Source organism: Larimichthys crocea, chromosome XVIII (assembly GCF_000972845.2).
Source record: "Larimichthys crocea isolate SSNF chromosome XVIII, L_crocea_2.0, whole genome shotgun sequence".
NCBI classification, from domain to species: domain Eukaryota; kingdom Metazoa; phylum Chordata; class Actinopteri; family Sciaenidae; genus Larimichthys; species Larimichthys crocea.
The window spans coordinates 9,937,400-9,955,580 of NC_040028.1; the positions used below are offsets into that span (position 1 = coordinate 9,937,400).

At 39.6% G+C, this 18,181-nt stretch overlaps 2 protein-coding genes across 2 annotated transcripts in view; one reads left to right on the top strand and one right to left on the bottom strand.

Annotated features, from left to right (window-relative positions):
- Positions 1 to 10,944, top strand: part of map2 (microtubule-associated protein 2) — an 85,202-nt gene extending 74,258 nt beyond the window's left edge. The window contains exons 17-19 of the mRNA XM_027291147.1: positions 6,554 to 6,635; positions 8,361 to 8,473; positions 9,113 to 10,944. Of these exons, the coding sequence (XP_027146948.1) occupies positions 6,554 to 6,635; positions 8,361 to 8,473; positions 9,113 to 9,334 (417 nt within the window). The 3' untranslated portion in view covers positions 9,335 to 10,944. The remainder of the gene's footprint in view (positions 1 to 6,553; positions 6,636 to 8,360; positions 8,474 to 9,112) is intronic.
- A 365-nt stretch (positions 10,945 to 11,309) lies between these two features.
- Positions 11,310 to 16,486, bottom strand: myl1 (myosin, light chain 1, alkali; skeletal, fast). The gene is made up of 6 exons (XM_010744443.3): positions 16,251 to 16,486; positions 15,344 to 15,371; positions 13,165 to 13,308; positions 12,480 to 12,653; positions 12,291 to 12,368; positions 11,310 to 11,858 (listed from the first exon to the last, which is right to left on the bottom strand). Exons 1-6 carry the CDS (start codon positions 16,374 to 16,376, stop codon positions 11,830 to 11,832), a joined length of 579 nt encoding a protein of 192 aa, XP_010742745.1. The 5' UTR covers positions 16,377 to 16,486; the 3' UTR covers positions 11,310 to 11,829.
- Positions 16,487 to 18,181: the final 1,695 nt, after the last annotated feature.

Below are 18,181 nucleotides of genomic sequence, written 5' to 3' on the forward strand. Positions count from 1 at the left end.
AGAAGCCTCTCCAGCCATAGTTCACATGACGGTATACTCCTCTCCTGACCTTTAGTAGTTCCCAGCAACTCCTTGGTTGAGGAAGAGTTCCAATTTCCAAGCAGCTGTAGTGAGCCTCCCCCAGCCCACAGCAGGCCTTTTCCAAGCCACTGACCTGTCCAATGATTGTCCTCATAGAAGAACAAGGACCAAAAAATGCCAGCAGAGTCCAAACTCAGGGCCTCTTGGATCTGGAAGTCAGTGCTGCGCCTCATCTCCGTTACTCTGTATCTGTCAGCGGCACAAAGTGTGACCTGGAGCCGAGACCTGCTGGTACACCTCAGCACTGTTAATTATGGCACCATGTGTTTTACAGAGCCTGGATAAGAGTGTGCCACTGAAATAATTAAAAACCTTTACAGTGTTTAATTTGAATCAATTAAAACGGTGATAAGTTTGAAAGACTATATTTGATTGATTCAATTTGCATTTTAATGAGGCATTAATGAAGTCGAAGTAAAAATAGATGGTTCCATCAAATAATTTCAATCACCAATTAATAGTTCTTTTTCTTTATATGATGAACTGATATGTGAATTTTAAATATTAAATAAAGTCCAACCCGTAAAGCAGCAGCAGGAGTTGTTTGGTCAGCTGTTGTAGAGAGGAGTCATGTGACTTTCCAAGGTCAGTCAGAGCTTCTGCTTTGTGAGTTAGACTGAATTTTTAGGACATTTTTAAAGTCAAGAGGTCTGTCTCTAAATAAATTGCTCATAGAAACTGTAAAAGTTGAGGCAGCAAACAAATTCATCCAGTAGTACTAAGTACGACTAAATTTCTTATTGATTATTTAAATGATTTGAATATAATTGAACTGCAAAAAGCCTATATTTATTTGAGTGCCACACTCCAAGCTCTAGGAGATTGTTGTAAATAGGATAAAGCAAATATTGGCTAAACTAATAGTAGTATAACTTAAAGTATTTATTTCCATGTTTCCATTAGTTACGTGCATATACAATAGTATGCTGTTGCTCACCTGAGATGGTTTTAAAACATTGTCCATTAATATCCCCCATAACCTCTCCTCCCACTTGTGTTATGATAAGCATTCATTCCTATCCTCCATGTAAGAGGCCCATACTATCTCTGTATTTCTCCATAGATTCATATTTTAAACAAGAAGCTGGACTTCAGTCGCATACTGTCAAAATGCAGCTCCAAGGATAATCTGAAGCTCTCTCCCTGTGGAGGAAATGTATGTACCCTTTTGTCATGACTGATTGTTCCCTTCCCTCTTGATCCTTCAATGGAGGAGAAGGATGAAGACCATAATTTAATTCTAGTTTGTCTAATTAATGAACATGCAACAAATCTGGATATGTAGCTAACTTGATGATGTAGTCTTATCTTTTACCTGCACTCCCCTAGCTTTAATCTTTTAATCATGAGATTACACACATGAGAAGTCAATAAAAAAACATAGCAACTGGTCTTTCAGCTTCTGATTTTAGCCACCTTCTTACTGTGAGAGCAATGCCAGAACTCAAAATAACCTGTCTGGCTCCGAGGTGGCCTTGTGGTTAGAAAGATCCAGATGACCAAAGCCATAAAGCCATATGCTGTCAAGCGTCTTTGAGCAAGTCACTTTAAGTCCTAGCAGCTCCAACACCTGTGGCCTGAGTTCACAGCGGGCTAAAAAAGAAATATTATGTTGCTGTTGTTGTTTTTGGTTAGTTTGCTATTTAGTCCTTTAATACTTTATGGATTGTCTTGTTTTGTGTTTGTTAGTTCTTACTGTCTTTTTGTAGATATTGTAGATGTTCTTAGAGGCTAGTGGTAGGTCATTTTCACTGACTGGATAATTTGCTTAATTTGTAATATGTTTGACTCTGGGTGTCACCTAAATGAAATGCGCAGACAAGTTGAACTTTAGTTTCATCTAAATCCCTTATTTTTCCTTCATGTTGCCAGGCGGCGTTTTTTCCCTTGATTCACAATAATGTGAAGTTTTATGGGTCTGATGATAAACTGGCTACAAATGTATCATTTAAATGTGTCAATCTTCTGCTGTCATTGTTCATTCGCAGTTTCACACTGTGGACAGGTTGTAGTCAAAAGAAAAAAGGCAAAGATATTTATATTTTAATTAGGAACAGATGATAAAACATCAGTCCTAATTAGTTATCATAAAGAAATGAGATATATTTCTCTGGAAAATGAACTGGCGTAAATTATAGTTATGCAGAGGATATTTTTTGTGGCAGCACTATGTTTTATTGGTTGTAAAAACGGTTTTATTTCAACTGCGATTTATTCCTTGCTTTTGTTCTCTTACTTAAGACCAGAATGTGAATGTGCCGGTAGGGAAATTAATGCATGCCCAGTAAACTACCACAACAACAAACTGTTTTCCGCCTGAACAACCCCATCATTTAAAACAGAAGCTTCCTCTTCCTCTTCTTATTTATTGGTCTGCTGAAGATATCTCCTCATTATTGTTTCTCTCTTTTAAAGTTTATTTTATCTTCCACAAAATTATTTAATTAGTTTTCCACAAAATGTGTTTAAATGTATGTACCTGAATGTGTGTGTCTCTCCTATCCAGTGTAGCTTCCATTGCTTTTACTGTGCTGCTGGGTACAATGTAATTATTGTTAGTGTGATGTACTGTACCAACTCTGCTTTGTCTGCATCTCACTCCTGCTTTCTCTCCTTGCAGCTACAGAAAGCCATTTACCATTGCAGCACACTCACATTTGAACATCCTCGCACCAGAAACTAATGATCTCAAATGTTCACTGCTTTTATTTTGCAATGCTGAGTCTGAAGACAGGAAGTGCAAAACCACAAAGGGAATTCTGGCAACTTATTCTAGTATGATCTGAAGGAGTATTCTCTTCTTGTGAAACAGTATGATGTCAAGATTTCCTGACACTTTTGTGTTCCTCTGTGGACTTAAAAGTCCATGTTAGAACTCAGAGATATCTCAAACCTTCTTGATACTCTGCACCCAAACCTTTTAGTCCCTAAAAATCCTTCTGTGGCTGAAAGAAACTTCACCTGGAACTATTTGTGACAGGTATTCCCTTGTTTTAAAAGACGTTATGTCGATCTTTCGAGGTGGCCCTCGTCTAGAGGACCCAGACGTAGCCAGAAAATAAGGCCAGGTTTGGTACATCAGACAAGCTGACACATGCTCAAAGCTCATGCTGGGAGACATGCGGTGAGATCTTGTCTTGCCTGGTAGTGTAGAGTCATTGTGTCCATTGAATGATGTTTGTCCAGAGCAACAAAGGAACCAGCAGGTCAAATATTACAGTTTACATCGCGGTTAAATAACCTCGTGGAGACTAAGATGTCTAGGACAGGACATTTAAACAGCAGGAGGATACAAGCTGTTGTTTAAAATGTCAGTGCCATGCCAGAAAAGCCCAAGCCTTCTCCCACCTCATTCCTCACCTCCGCCCCTGCAGGTTCTCATCCCCAGTGTTAAGCTGGACTATAGCCATGTTCAGTCTAGGTGTGGGTCCTTGGACAGGCGGGGCTACTCGGCAGGAGGTGGAAACGTGAGTCCTGTGCCGCAAGTCCATTGTCTCAGTGTTCATCTCGGTGTTATTTCTCTGTTGTGTTGTGTTTTTTCTTTTTTTTTCTCACCTTGCTTTACAGCTTCCCAATTTATTGTTAAGTCAGTCACTCATTAAGTCAGTGGTGCTGGTGCTCTTTACCTGACTGCCTTCGACCAACAATGCATTCTCCAGTAGTGGTTTGTGTCCTGCAAGGAGTTTTGACACTAAAGGCTGAATGTCTCCTCCTCCAATGATTTAACATTCAGGATTGTACAGTAGCTGTAGTTGTGGCATTTATCTTTTTTAGCATTACTACATTATTTTTCGTTTTCTGTGTCTCTTTGGTAACTCGGTGACTCGCAGTGCACCACGGTAGAGGAGAGACACATTAATGGGAGTGTCACTAGTTAACCAGCAGTGCACTGTCAACATTATTTGCATTTTGGTCCATCTACCTCACTAGTCCCATGTTCTGTGATATTTAATTTTACTATGATTGGGTGTAAAAAAAAAAAAAAAACATTTTTTATTCATGCTTTGCTTCTTTGTTGAACAAACTATATGCATTTCAAAATAAGTAAATAAATAAAAAAAATACTCAACAACATCTTTCATCCTCAACAAGTACTGTAGCATGTTAATAATTGCAGTCACATGAAGGTGGTAGGTACAGTGTTTGCTCAATCTGCAGTCTATGATTTGAGCAATGCACATTATACAAGCTTGATAATACAAATCAAACAATTAAAACTCTTTTTTGACTTAACAACACTTCAGGATAGTCTATTCTCACTAAACCTCTGACAACTCCTGGTTAGTGGGTAAAATAGACATGTTTGCAATATGTTGTGCAATAAATTCATGGCTGTTTCTGTAACAGTACTGAACTGTGAATGACGCCATTTTAACAAAAATTGTTTGTGAAAAACTGTCAGTGTAGGCGTCCATACAAATATCAAAAAGTAATTGCTTTGTTCTCAGTTTTGCAGTAGTGGTATTATTTACTGGTTCAAAGGTTACTGTGTGGATCAGTGTACCATTAAGCACACAAACAGGATAATTATTGGTCTTTCAATATCTAGAAAATATTGCACTCATTCAACTTTAAAAAGATATCTGACGTTGGCGGAGGTGGTTGGTGGTTGCTTTAGTGTGCAGATGGAGCGAAATGTAATATAAACAAAAACACCTTTAAAGGGCATAAAAGGACAAATGTGACACAATTATGAAGGTATAAAAAAAATATTTCACCACCAAGAATCTTATATAAGTCTATAATTTGAAGGAAAACAAAACGTTATTTGTTTAAATAGATTTATTTTATTTATCCCCATCTGTCTGTAGAATTGATCAGTCTTGGTTTCGCATCCAAACACTTCGCATCAGTTACCTTTTTGATTACTCAAAATACTCCAAATTGAATATCATATTGAATTACTAATTCCATTATAAAACTAATGGGTATTTAAGATCTTGTTACCTCTTATTCAAACTGACATGGTGCAAAATTACAAAGTGCAACAGAAGCAGATTAAATGTTTTATAATGCAGGCCTATAGTAAATCTGGGCTTGAGTGATCAATACTATATTTTTAGGTTTTAATATGAATCATGCCAAAAATAAAACCACCATCATAGGAATTAAAAAGATCCCAACAGCACAGTTAACAGATTTTATAAAGATGATCACTGGAGAGACAAGCCAACCTGCAGCCTGATGTTCACCCATGCTGACACAAACCACGTCTCATCTCTGTCTTTAAACTCATGCTGTATGTCTGTGCTAGTGCATGTGAAAGGGACTCCTGATAGATGACAAGGTTAAGGTGCAGTGGTGGAAATAGTATTCAGATCCATTACCTAAGTAAAAGTACTAATACCACTCTTATAAATAACAGTAAAAGTATTTATTCTGGTTCCAGTGTTTCACTATTATACATGATAATATATATTATTATATACTATTAGATATATTACATATTGTTATTGTTGATATGACATGATATTGTTGGGTAGTTTAATCTACAGCAATGCATCATATTCTACAAGATTATATGCTTGTAGTGCCACTGTTTTCACCTGAGTAAATGAACGTAGTTACATTCCACCACTGCTAAGGCGCGTACAGTACTTTGTGCTCATGGTGATGTGGTTCGTAATGTGGCTCACGACCTGCGTTGTTCATCATTGTCACACTTTTCCTGTTGTTTTTCTCCCCCCCACTCAGGACATGTTAAGAAAAAAAAAAAAAAAAAAAAAAAAAAAAGAACACCAAATCATTGGTTACAAAAGGCATATCAAATAAATCTGTGACTTGGCAAAGTGACTGCAGACCACAGGCGTGTCCCAGTGATTCAACTCAGGACGTGGTGTATCTCTTATGTTCACTGTGCCGTGTCTAAAGCTTTACAGCTCCGCTCTGTGTGCTGTCTCATCGGTTCACTCCTTATATATCTCTTGGTGGTTTTCTCTTCAGATCCCAAGGTGTGTCACATAACCATATATCTCCTCTCCGCCTGCGCCCACTCTGAAACTGTTCATTCCTACTACCTACTGTCTTACACTGAATACTCCTTGTTATGGTGCACATTTGACAGGTTTTCTGAATGTGCCAAAACATTATTAGCTTGAGACACAATTACAGCACATAGCTTGTATTCAGTCTTGGTTTGGTTGCTTTAACAGACAACTGCAGCTCTCTGCACAGCAGAACACAAGGGCTGCTATTTAGTAGTCACTGGTATACTGCTCTTGTGCTTTCTTGCTTGTGTTTTCTAATAATTACATGCAATTAAATATCACTGTGTTGATACCCACTGATTTTCTTCTAACAGCAGCTACAGTTTAATACAGATCAGATATACCATGTCTTCTATAATTCAGAAAAAGGAAGATACTATTTGGATCTTCTTTGTGAGGGTCATTTGAGGACAGCAGAGGTTTTTTAACCTCATGCTGAACTGATAGCTCTGACCTTGTCTTTTTTCCGACTTTGCTTCTTCCAGGTGCTGATACAGAACAAGAAGATTGACTTGAGCCATGTGACCTCCAAGTGTGGCTCTCTAGACAACATCCATCATCGGCCAGGTAACATTCAGGGGGAACTGAGAGGTAACACTGATGGAATAAAGGTCAGAGCAGCAGGTCATTGGCACCATCTATAACCTTGCAGTATGTATTTATATATGGGATGTCCAGTTCTCTTAAGCTCTGTTGAGATGCACCTGAGCACGGTACCTGTCTTTAATGAGCTGTTCAGTTCAGACTGTGGTTCTACTGTACAGCTCCCAGGTGGGGATGTGTGCGAAGATAGAAGAACACAAGAAGCTGGGCTGACCTGCCAGCTTTCATTATTTTTTTAGTGAGAAGCAGCAAATTCTTTGCAAGGAGCACAAAAGGATAACCAGCAGCCAGAGGCATGCAAAAACGTGTGCAGGGCCAAGTTCAATTAAATGAGCTATGATCTACAAGGGGTGGGAAATCACAGCAATCACAGCTGACATCTGCCTGGTTGTATTACATTAGATCCCACTCAAGGACCCCGTTTACATGTGGAGGAGGGAAAATACATGTTAAAGCAAGGTGAAATCATGTAGAATGCATTGTAATCATGTTAAAGCAAGGTGAAATCATGTAGAATGCATTGTAATCAGCATTGCGTTAGATCTCAGCCGTTCTTACACCATGACAGAACTTGAGAGGAAACAATGACTAGAAAGTTGAAGGATCACCTAACTACCACTTCCTTCTAGCTTAAGCAAGCCCTGCAGAAGCTGCAGTAGCTAGAATTCCTCATGAACAGTTTTTATTTTTAAGTACCTGTACCTTATTAGTTGTCCTCATCCAGATACAGATCACATGATGATACCAGGTGTAAATGCAGCCAGTCCCACAGGTTAGTCTCAGACTTGTTCATGTCTGAGTGTGAGTGTGAAAATTAATGCACTGTAGCTGTTTGTAAACTGACAATAACGTTATCTAATCTAATTTAAATAATTAATGTAATTTGCAGTTCATATTTAACTCCTGAATAACACTCTCCAGTCAGTTGAAGCTCTAAAATCTGGAAGCAAGCACCAAACTGCATTTGGATTGACGGCTTGATGGATCTGTCCACAGGCGGCCGCATGTGGGAGGTGTTTTTTTGATTTCTGGCGTCCGAGTCACACCTGGAGAGGTTTATACATCCAATTTTGTGTGTTTGCTTGCTGTGGAACAACTACAAAGTCACACACATCTACAAAGTTGCTCTGTAGCCTCACAGCAAGAAGGTTCCTGGTTCAAAACCCTGAGGTGGTTGGGGCCTTTCTGTGTGGAGTCCACCTGTCTGAAGTGCAAGAGGGAGCATATTTGCTCTGGAATGTTTGTGGGAAGTTGTTTTCAGCTTTTGATTAGATAACAAGCAGTCCGAAATTGGCAAAATCTATATTTTTTTCAAATTTGGGTGAACTGACCTTCACTGTTAGATACAGACAAAGACAGGTTTGCTGTTGCTCATGTGCAAACCATTTTCCCCTCCCAGATGACTCAGTTGATTCTGGTCCTGCAGCTCCATCTGCTGGTCCTTTTCTGTTTGTGTTGTCATTGTATAACCCTTTACTTGCTGATGCTTTCCTCTTTCAATTCAGGATTACACATTCTCATTCCCAATGAAATATGTTTAAACAGACCAGGTTTTTGTACAAGAACATTTTCCAACCACATCGACTCTTCTTTCACCTTCAGTCAGTCACGACCACTATGTGAACCTTATCAAACATCTCGTCTTAAATCTTTGTGTACTATTTTTACACTTCCTTTACTTTTCCCCAGGGGGCGGTAACGTGCGTATAGAGACTGTGAAGTTGGACTTCAAAGACAAAGCCCAAGCCAAGGTGGGTTCCCTGGATAATGCTCATCACACTCCTGGTGGAGGCCACGTCATGGTGAGTGTCAGCTCTATGCTCCCAATCCATGATTTAAAGGAAAACAAGTTTTTTGAGAGATTGTCTTACTAGTTACATCAGATAAAAACTCTTTTACTTATTATTTGAGTGTAATTTCCTCTTCCTGCAGACTTTTCTGTTGCATTATATATAGAATATAGACCTAAAACTCAATCATGTGTCTATAAACATTAATGTAATCTTAAAAGATAGATGCATTGTCTTATATGTAGTGCTGGAGGATAAAACTGATAATGGTTAAATAAAAGTTGATTAGGTAGAAATGTAATATATGAAAATAGTATTAAAGCCAATCTTCCAAAAACTTGTATTCCTTTATGTGCCTGTGCCTGTGACGGTAAAGGTATAGTATACGCCACTATCAATGAATAATTTACAAGATACATCCTAAGCAGTGTTCATCAAGTATTCAGCTTTGAAATCAGCACAGGACAAAAAGCAACAGCCCCTGAGCCTCTCGCTGTTCTGTGAAGCTGAACTTTGGTGTTGGCTTGTATTTGCAGTCGTTCTAAAGCTGACTCACAGATACATCAAAATATTTTCATTGTACATGACATGAAAATGATCTGTGTCTTCTTCCCCATTCACATCTCATGTCACATCACCTGACTCTGTTAGATTGAGAGCCACAGGCTGTCGTTTCGCGACCACGCCAAGGCACGAGTGGACCACGGAGCTGAGATCGTCGTCCAGTCTCCGGGCCTGTCCGGCATGGAGTCTCCCCAGCGCCACAGGGACAGCCAGCTATCATCCTCCGGCAGTATCAACATGATGGATTCACCACAGTTAGCAACCCTGGCTGAGGATGTCACTGCAGCGCTGGCCAAGCAGGGTTTGTGAACACTGGATCTCTGGATTCCTGCTCTACACCCCAGACATCCTCACCCTGATCCCTTCAAACTTTTCTGCCCACTTCTGCCACCCTGAGGCCAACCTCAGCTAAACCACAGCCTCTAAACATCTCCACTTCAAGATACACCACTCAACTCTAAGTAGAGACTCAAATTAGGAGCTACTGTATGGTCCTCTTTTTTTCCTGTCTATTTTAAATCCAAATATGTGCTATTTCTGATTCATTTTGTTGGGCTCTCTCTTTTTGAATGATGTTGCATAGAATAGTTAAGTTTGAGCACTGGTCCTAGATTAAGTGGCATATAAAAAGTGAGGACCAGGGATTGGCTTGACTGGTCCTGGATCAGTGTTTTGAAGAAGCTACAGCCTTTTTTCTACATTAAGTAAGAAGTAATGTGGCCAGCACACAACGCAGCACGTGTTGTTCTTGCTCAGTAAATGTGCATGGACGCCAGACTCTCTAACAAACCAAGCATCCTTACTGCAAGTCATTCTTGTCATCCAATATATAATATATTTAACAAATATATAGAAACATGTATAAAAATACAAGTTCTTTGCCATCTACATGTCCTGAAAAACATTTTAAAAGGAAGTGACAATATGGCTATAAAATATACCTGTAAAATTGCATTACTGCAAGAACTAGGTCATGTTATGACAAGCATGTATTGATTCTAATATTAAAAGAGGTTATTTTGTAATCTAAAAAAAAGGATTTTAGTAAGTTATTTCCTCACTTATTGAATAAAGATAAAAACAAGTTCATGTTTTGTAGTTATTAGTTGTTTACAGTGTAATGCTTGGTGATGTCAGACAGCTGAATTGGTGTTGCTAAGGAATGCATCTCAGTCCTGTTGAAGAGCATCATACACTTGTACCTGCTCAGTAGTTCAATATAGACGCCTGTTTATACACCACAACACCAGATCTAACCCCACAAACCTTCAAGTTAAACAGCTAAAAGTATCTCGTCTTTACAGCTGCCGATATTCATCTCACATGAATGAAACAGTACAGACATTCCTCTGCTAACACAGGCTGATGTTGCACTCATCAGGACCATCTGTTGTCTGAACCACAGAGGAAAGCGCTACGGATGCGACCTGAGAATGAGTAGAAGACGCAACTACTCTGAAATCTGTCTGTGTGTGTGCATTTGGTGCAGATCCCATGCCGTTTTACAACGTATGCTACCGTATCTGGATGTTTTGTTGCAATATGTGGGAGAAGAAAGTGGAAAAAAAAAATATTTTGAAAAATCCATTATAAAGACAATTCATGAAGAAAAATACAATGACCTGTTACATCTGTTAGGAAAAAAAAAAAACGTGTTTGGGTGATCTAGTTTCTTTTTCAGACACCATTTGTGGTATATCCTGCCTCCTGCCTAATTACTGCCCTCACCCGCGACTGTTTGTTTGCTTCTGTGTTTTTTCTGCATAACCCCCATCTCTGTGTGTCCCCTTCCCACCTCCTGCTCCACCCTACAGCAACTGTAAATGTATTTAAAAGGTCAAGTAGATGTACGCAGTTTTTCTCTTGTTGATATGACACCAATTACAATAATTAATGACAATAAAAAGGACAAAAAGTGACACTGGAATACTGTCTTCTATTCAGATCAAGACATGACGTTAATGGTCACTCATTTCGTATTTTTAGATATACACTTATTTGCTTTTTGTTAATAGATTGCAGCACGTCTGTGTGTTAAATGTGAAGCTACAGCCAGCAGACGAAACCAAGACCCCAGTTAAGCTTAGCTAATCTGGCTATGTCCAAAAGCACCAAAATCCACATACTAGCACCTCTAAAGTGGTATCAATCTTTTGATGTAATTCTTGACAAGAAAGCAGGTAATAAGCATATTTCCAAATTATTCCTTTAACATGCATCTTCATGGCTGAATTACGTACGCAAATGTTTTGCATCAATGAATAGAGTCAAAAGAAATTGGAAATAAAATGGGAGTTTGTGTAACGTTTATTGTGAAATGGCAGAGGATACAATAAGTTAAGACCTAGGGATGGATTGGGTGAAGAGTGGATTCATTTTGATGGCCAGTCCTGGTCAAAACCAGTCACTTCACTGGCAGATGGCAAGATAGCCAGACATTAAGTGACAGAAAGGGGTTTTCATCTGTATCCCATGTTCCCCTCCATCAGTGTTCCACTGTGAAAACCCGTGATGATAAAAAAAAAACCCAATGAGACAGTGGGACTTGGATGGTGATGAGGAAAGAAACATCTTGTGGGAAATGAGGACGGCTTTCCCGAAGAACAGGATGAGGAGGAGAGAGGAAAAAAAGCACCAGTTGGACAAAAAAAAAAGTGTAGAACAAAACAAAAGGGTTCAAGAAATGACATCTCATAGTCCTTTGTTCCCCTGCTTCCTCAGGTGGTACAGAAAGCAGTGAGTGGATGCCGTGACACCATGGGGTCTGCACAGATACAATGCTCACCACCGCAGTGGCAGGGTCCTTACACAGACATGATGTGCTTGACAAAGGCTGCAGATGAAGACCGGTGCAGGACACAGAGAGGAGAGAGAGAAAGAAAATAAGTGAGTGAGCAGAAGAAAGCACTGCAAGAACATCTACATATATTAACACCGTTAAGATATTTACTACAACATTATACATTCATTTGGTCTAGTTCATGCACCATACAAAATACTGTATGTTTGCCTTTCAGACAGTGGAAACTGACACCTCACTTTCTGTGTTAAGTCCGAATTGGCACTCCAGCAAGTAGCTGAGTACTTAGTAAGTTAACACTGGACCTCCATAAAGTTCAGGGATGTGAGAGACTATAATCATGATCAGGGTTAGTTTTTTTAACTTAGGTTAAACTCCCAAAGTCAAAGATGGAGAACCACTTTAAAATCATATAAGAATTATTCTCTACAATTAGCATAAGTCATTATGTAATTTATGACTTACCCTCGTAGTTGATACAGCCGTTCTCGTCCTCCTGTCCTGCCATGAGAGCATCAATCTCAGCCTCAGTCATCTTCTCTCCTGTAGGGGGAGGCAGAGGACAACCAGTATTAATAACAAACACTTAAAGTAAAACACACTCACACACACACACACACGCACAAGACACACTAGTGATCCTGCATGACTCACCCAGTGTTGACAGAACAATACGCAGCTCAGCACCCATCACTGTGCCGTTGCCCTCCTTGTCAAAGACACGCAGACCCTCAACATAGTCTTCAAATCCGGCCTTGTTTGGGCTGTTAATGATGGACTGGAGCATGGGCAGGAAACCCTCGAACTCTACTCTCTTGCTGGTCATGTCTGCATGACAGGAGACAGCAGACAGTCAGTCTCTACAGGTTTTGCAGTTTCACAATAAAACAACGGGGTCATTTCGGGCAAATTGAGTGTTTTGTTTTGTTCTTAATTTCATATTTTTACTGTCATAAAGCAGGAATTTCAGGCTTAAAATACATATTTGTTCCTTACTGAGAACAAAAGAAAAGAAAAACGGCTAATTTAATTGAACATGAACAAGAAAGCAACTGCTGATAATTTCTTCCTCCTAATCAATAGACCTGACAAAAACCTGCCATTATTTGAAAGTACTTCTAGTAATAACTGGTATGCACACTACAGATCATATTGATATCCATACAACATCTTGTATGTCCAGTAGTCTGCGGTAGCCTTTCAGTCCCAAAATGAATTAAAACATTTGGAAAACGCAGAATACTTATGAAATGATTTAAATATATTTAGCAGGAAACATCCACAAGTATCGTCAAAGTGTTCAATTAATGATAGAATGAATGCTAAATATATCTCTTACCATCAGCTGAGGGGTTTCCCAGCAGTTTGGCCACTTCCTTGTTGGTGGGGTTCTGTCCGAGAGCGCGCATGATGTCGGCGATCTGGTTGTAAGCCACCTTGTTGTCACCCACCCTGTCGAACAGGCCAAAGGCCTCCCTGTAGTCTGCGGAGTGGATGGACAAGTGGATTATTATTAGAATATATTCTCATAGTCACTTATTTCTGTTTGTAAAGTGTATGGTGATTAAACTTTACCATGTGATGGTTTGTACAATATAATATTTTTGTAATAACATCTTTAAACTATTGAAGGTTTGTAGTATTATATCCACTACGGTAACTCGTTAGAATGTGAAAATTAACTCACTCAGCGTGCAGGGATTTTATTTATTTATTTATTTTTATTGTCTAGTAGTATGCATTGAATGAATTAAATTTTATTTGTTGTATTTTTATCATATTAATATACTGTACCAGAGTTAACTTAAAGCTTTAATTTCATCAGCAGTTTTGATAATAATACTGGAACAAACAATGATTCTATATTGTGTGTTTTAAAACATATTTTATCTCAACATATTTTTAAATATGGTTGGTTACATATGGTATATTATCTGGTGGGGCAGTAGCTCTAAGGAGCATGGACTGGTAGCTGGAGAGGTGCCAGTTCACCTCCTAGGCACTGCAGTGAAGCCTTTAAACAAGTAAATGTAAATGTCTAAACTCTATGTGTGTGGTTGTATTTGGGCCCTATATGCATAAAACTTAAACCCATTGAGGGATTTAATAAAGTGAATCTTCTTCTATGCAATCTAAGCTTCATTTTAATAAACAATGCTCTGTTTCATATTAAATATACACATTCTTTATAATCTGTGTAAACAAAAGGAGTGTTTCCAACAAGTGGAGACAATGGTTTGAATTTTGGTGCAGCTGTGGCTGTTGCACGCCTGCCAGCAGGTGGAGGCAGTTCCTCTACAAAGTGACATAACAAGGGCAAGACATCTCTATAGGTTGTGGTATTTTGGGCTGAATGGACTGACTCCTGTCAAGCTCTGTCACCCCTTCTACTATTTCTACCTCAGCTGTCTCTCCTCTCTCTCTCTCTCTCTCTCTCTCTCTCTCTCTCTCTCTCTCTCTCTCTCTCTCTCGCTCTCTCTCTCAGCAGGGCTCTTTTAAAAGACCACCTTGGAATTGATAAACATAGCTGAGAATATGAGCCCCCTCCTTTTAAAGGCAAGGCCATCTGTGGGTGAGGTGAGTAGAAGTAGGGAATGCTGACTGCAGTGTAACAAGCAGCCAGCCATACAACACGTCTTGTCCGGTTATGTCCACTCGAGGGTCAGAACAGTTTTATTCTACAGTATTCTACTTTAATCTCTGAAATGAGCTGTTGATTGCTTTAAAACTATGTATTCTCTTGGCTAATTGTTTGACATCACTCATCTATTGGCACAGTCACAGGTCACTGAGAAGCAGCCAAAAAACAGTCTGCAGTTCATATCAGGACACAGAGATTGGCTGAATTGACCCACAGTTGATGCTCTGCCACTAGTCATTAAATCAATCCCTGTATGAGTCTTCACAAGCAACAGTTATTAAGTGATATAATCTGAATGTTGTTTTTTAAATTTTATTTTGAAACCAGCTAGTTTACTGCATTTGTTTAACCTGCTCTTTTAACTAAAGGTGATATTAGTACAGCTTGTGTTTGTTTGAAATGAAATCCTGCTGATGTTTAGCACTGGATGCACAATACACTACTTTTTTTATACACTGTATCTTCAAAATGTTGTATTAAAAACAGCTGCAGCTTATTATTTTGCATTAAGCCACACTAAATATGATTTTTTATTGTGGATACTTTCTCTGAGTTTGCTGAAAACACACTTATTTTTTTTGTTCTGTGGTACTTTTAAAGTTTATTTAAAATTGAATGGTTCAGATTTCACAAGACATCTGCTTTCTCATTGAATGTCAAAACACAAAAATGATAGATGTGACCATCTGTTATGACCACTGTAAGACCCAGTACCAAGTCTGCAGCACACTGGCATTGAGATAATAAGGTTATCATGCTCTATATTATACTGATAGATTTCTGATTTTCCAGACAGCACTCCAAGATGTGAAAGATGAGTTGAGTTTTATGGACTGTATAAGTGTCACACTGCATCGGTGAAATTAGGTTTACTTACCTTCAATCTGGTCTCCGCTGAACTCAATCTAGAAGCCAATTCAAAGCAGCCATATTAGTATAAAACATACGAGGGTTTTCACATACCATTTTATTCAAGAGACCAGATTAACCAGGTATTTCCACTTAATCTAGACTAATTAATAAAATCAACACCGGGATTAAACTTGTCCCTTTGCCAAAAGTAGCTTCACGTGGTGGCACCTGATCTGTGGAGGTCCATCTTTAGCTACATTAACATGTCCACATTTGGTGTCACCCTGCATTGCCATTACACTGCGATCTGTTAGCCCAATCCAGAGTGTCAGGGGGCGTGATCTAAACTATAGTGAGCTATCCATGGTTCTAATCACTCACTTCAGTCCCCTCTGAATGTGATCCTGCACTTAACTCACTATTAACTGTGCACCCATAGAATTGTTGGGTCTCTGTAAATAATATTATAAAGAGTCTGGACCTGCTCTATATGGAAAGTGTCATGAGATAACTTTTGTTATGAAGTGGTGCTATATAAACAAAAGTGAATTGAATGTGTGAACTCAAGTTAAGACTTTTTTTTTGTAAATAGCCAGTCATGTCGAGGTGCAAATGGATGTGCTTTAAACTACAAACACCACAGTCTTTCTTTTTTCTAGATATGTGTGTAAATAGGCTGCGTTTGCATTATAAATACATTAACATATATGATCAATGTCCTAAGTGTTGGTCTCACATTGTTCCTCTTTGAAATGTGTGAAATAAAAATGAAAAATCATTGTTTTCCCTTTTTTCTTCTCTCTGAGAACCAATTCTGTCATACATCTCTGAGTATGAATGAAAAAAGAAAGTCAAATCCCAACTCTTCCTGAGCCATTATCCCATCTCCATCCCTCCCAACAGCAGAACTCATGCTTTCACGATCATTGTACCTTGACGGCAGACAGGTCGACACCGGGAGCCGGAGCAGGAGCGGCTGGCTCGGGTGCTGGTGCGGGTGCTGGTGCGGGGGCGGCGGCCTTAGGGGCGGCGGCCTTGGGGTCCTTCTTGGGTGCCATTTCAGCTGATAGTAGAACTACTTTGTTCCTGAAGCACAGACAATTCCCGGTTCGGGTGACAACACAAGGAGTGTAGCACAGAGTGGAGTGGACTCGGAGCAAGAAATCACCGTTTGGGCGTATATATATGAGGCTATTTTTCCTCCTGACCCCCGTCAACACCGTCCCTGTGTGAGGATTGGATAGCGGATGGGAGGGGTGTGTGTGTGTGTGGAGGGGTCCTCTCTAAACATGGAATATGGAGCTTGGAGCTGCGAGTGTTTATTTATGCCATATATCTATAATCAAAAACGAAAACATTGGAAACAGTGGAAGGTTACTTGGGGCCAGGGGATTTCCTGTTCACAAGCGAAGAGTTGTACTTTTACGCACAGCGTTGCGCGCCATTACGCACAATCCGGATTCATTGGGAAACATTCTCGCTTATTTGATGATGGTTTAGGTTTAGGTTAGGATTTTTGGATTTAAAAATAATAATAATTTTGGACTTGTGCTTGTTGCTTATGTGACAAATAACAATCTATCGGCACCTAGTCACTCAAGGAAAACGACTTATTGATTCCTAAAATGACCACTGAGAGAGAGACACACACACACACAGAGAGAGAGCGCTTTCTAGAGCTTTCTAAAGCTATAACATGAACAGCAGATCTAATGTGTGATAGCACAACATCTTATTCATTCTGGTAAACACCCTTAGGTTACCGTTTCGATGAGTGGCCAAGACTAAGGCCAGGAGGTTTTCCCAGAATTGAAAATTTCCCCTGAGTCATGTGCTCTGAGCACTATAGTATCAGCGTGAATATGATATCTACTGTAACGGTAATCTTAACCTGAACACCGTTCACTCAGTCGCGTCTCATAATGTAAACAACATCATAACCAGTGGGAGGGTGATGTTTATGTAGAAATGTCAGTATATGACTTTTGTTTTGGCTTCATCATAATTAGACACGTTTTTTATTCACCACATTATTACTTATGTGACTCGTCTCTGCAACTCTGCAGAACTCATCAAATGTAGCCAAACATTGCACTGAACTTTATTTGAAATATAGCATCGATCCCAGAGTTTCGAAGATTAGATTTTCTCATAAATTTTGGGGTAGATGTGTGTAAAATGTTGCTCAACATATCAAAAATATCTGCATTTGATGTAATGATGCAGCCATGAGAGCATGGCACATTTGGATTAATATTTCCCTCAGTATGAGCATCTTATATCTGGCTTCAGCGAAGAGCTGAAATAAACACATTTAGAATCCAGGGTCAAACAGTGTGGGAAGGAAGAAATAAATGCAAGTTGAAGTTTATGGAAAGACAAAAATGTGAAGGAGGAACGGATCAAAATTGTTCAAATTTGTATTCAAGAAACTCTCAAAAGAGCAGGCTTCAGGTGGACAGGTGGTCTTTCAGATCTAATAAAGAGCCATTGTTTATTTCTAGTCACTGGAAATGTGCGGGTAGAGCAGCACCTGTGTGAACAGCCATTACCACTCAGGACATGATGTAAAAGCACAGGGAGATGGAGATCCAATGGAGCTTTCAGCTGCTGATGTCAGTAACCCAGACAAGGCTAAGAGTGCAAATTCTGTCTCCTTAATTCTTGTCTATATCTGTCTCCCAGTGCCAGTAGTGAAGTCCTGCCCCCACCACCATGACAGGGCCTGGTGACGAAGGAACTGAATAAATTCCGCCACCCCACCCACCCCCCCACTTGCTTTCACTGACCCTGTCTCCATGAGGGCAAGCCAGAGAAAGCCTCAGTCCCTCAGCTGTCATCTGGGCTCACCCCCGGCACCCCA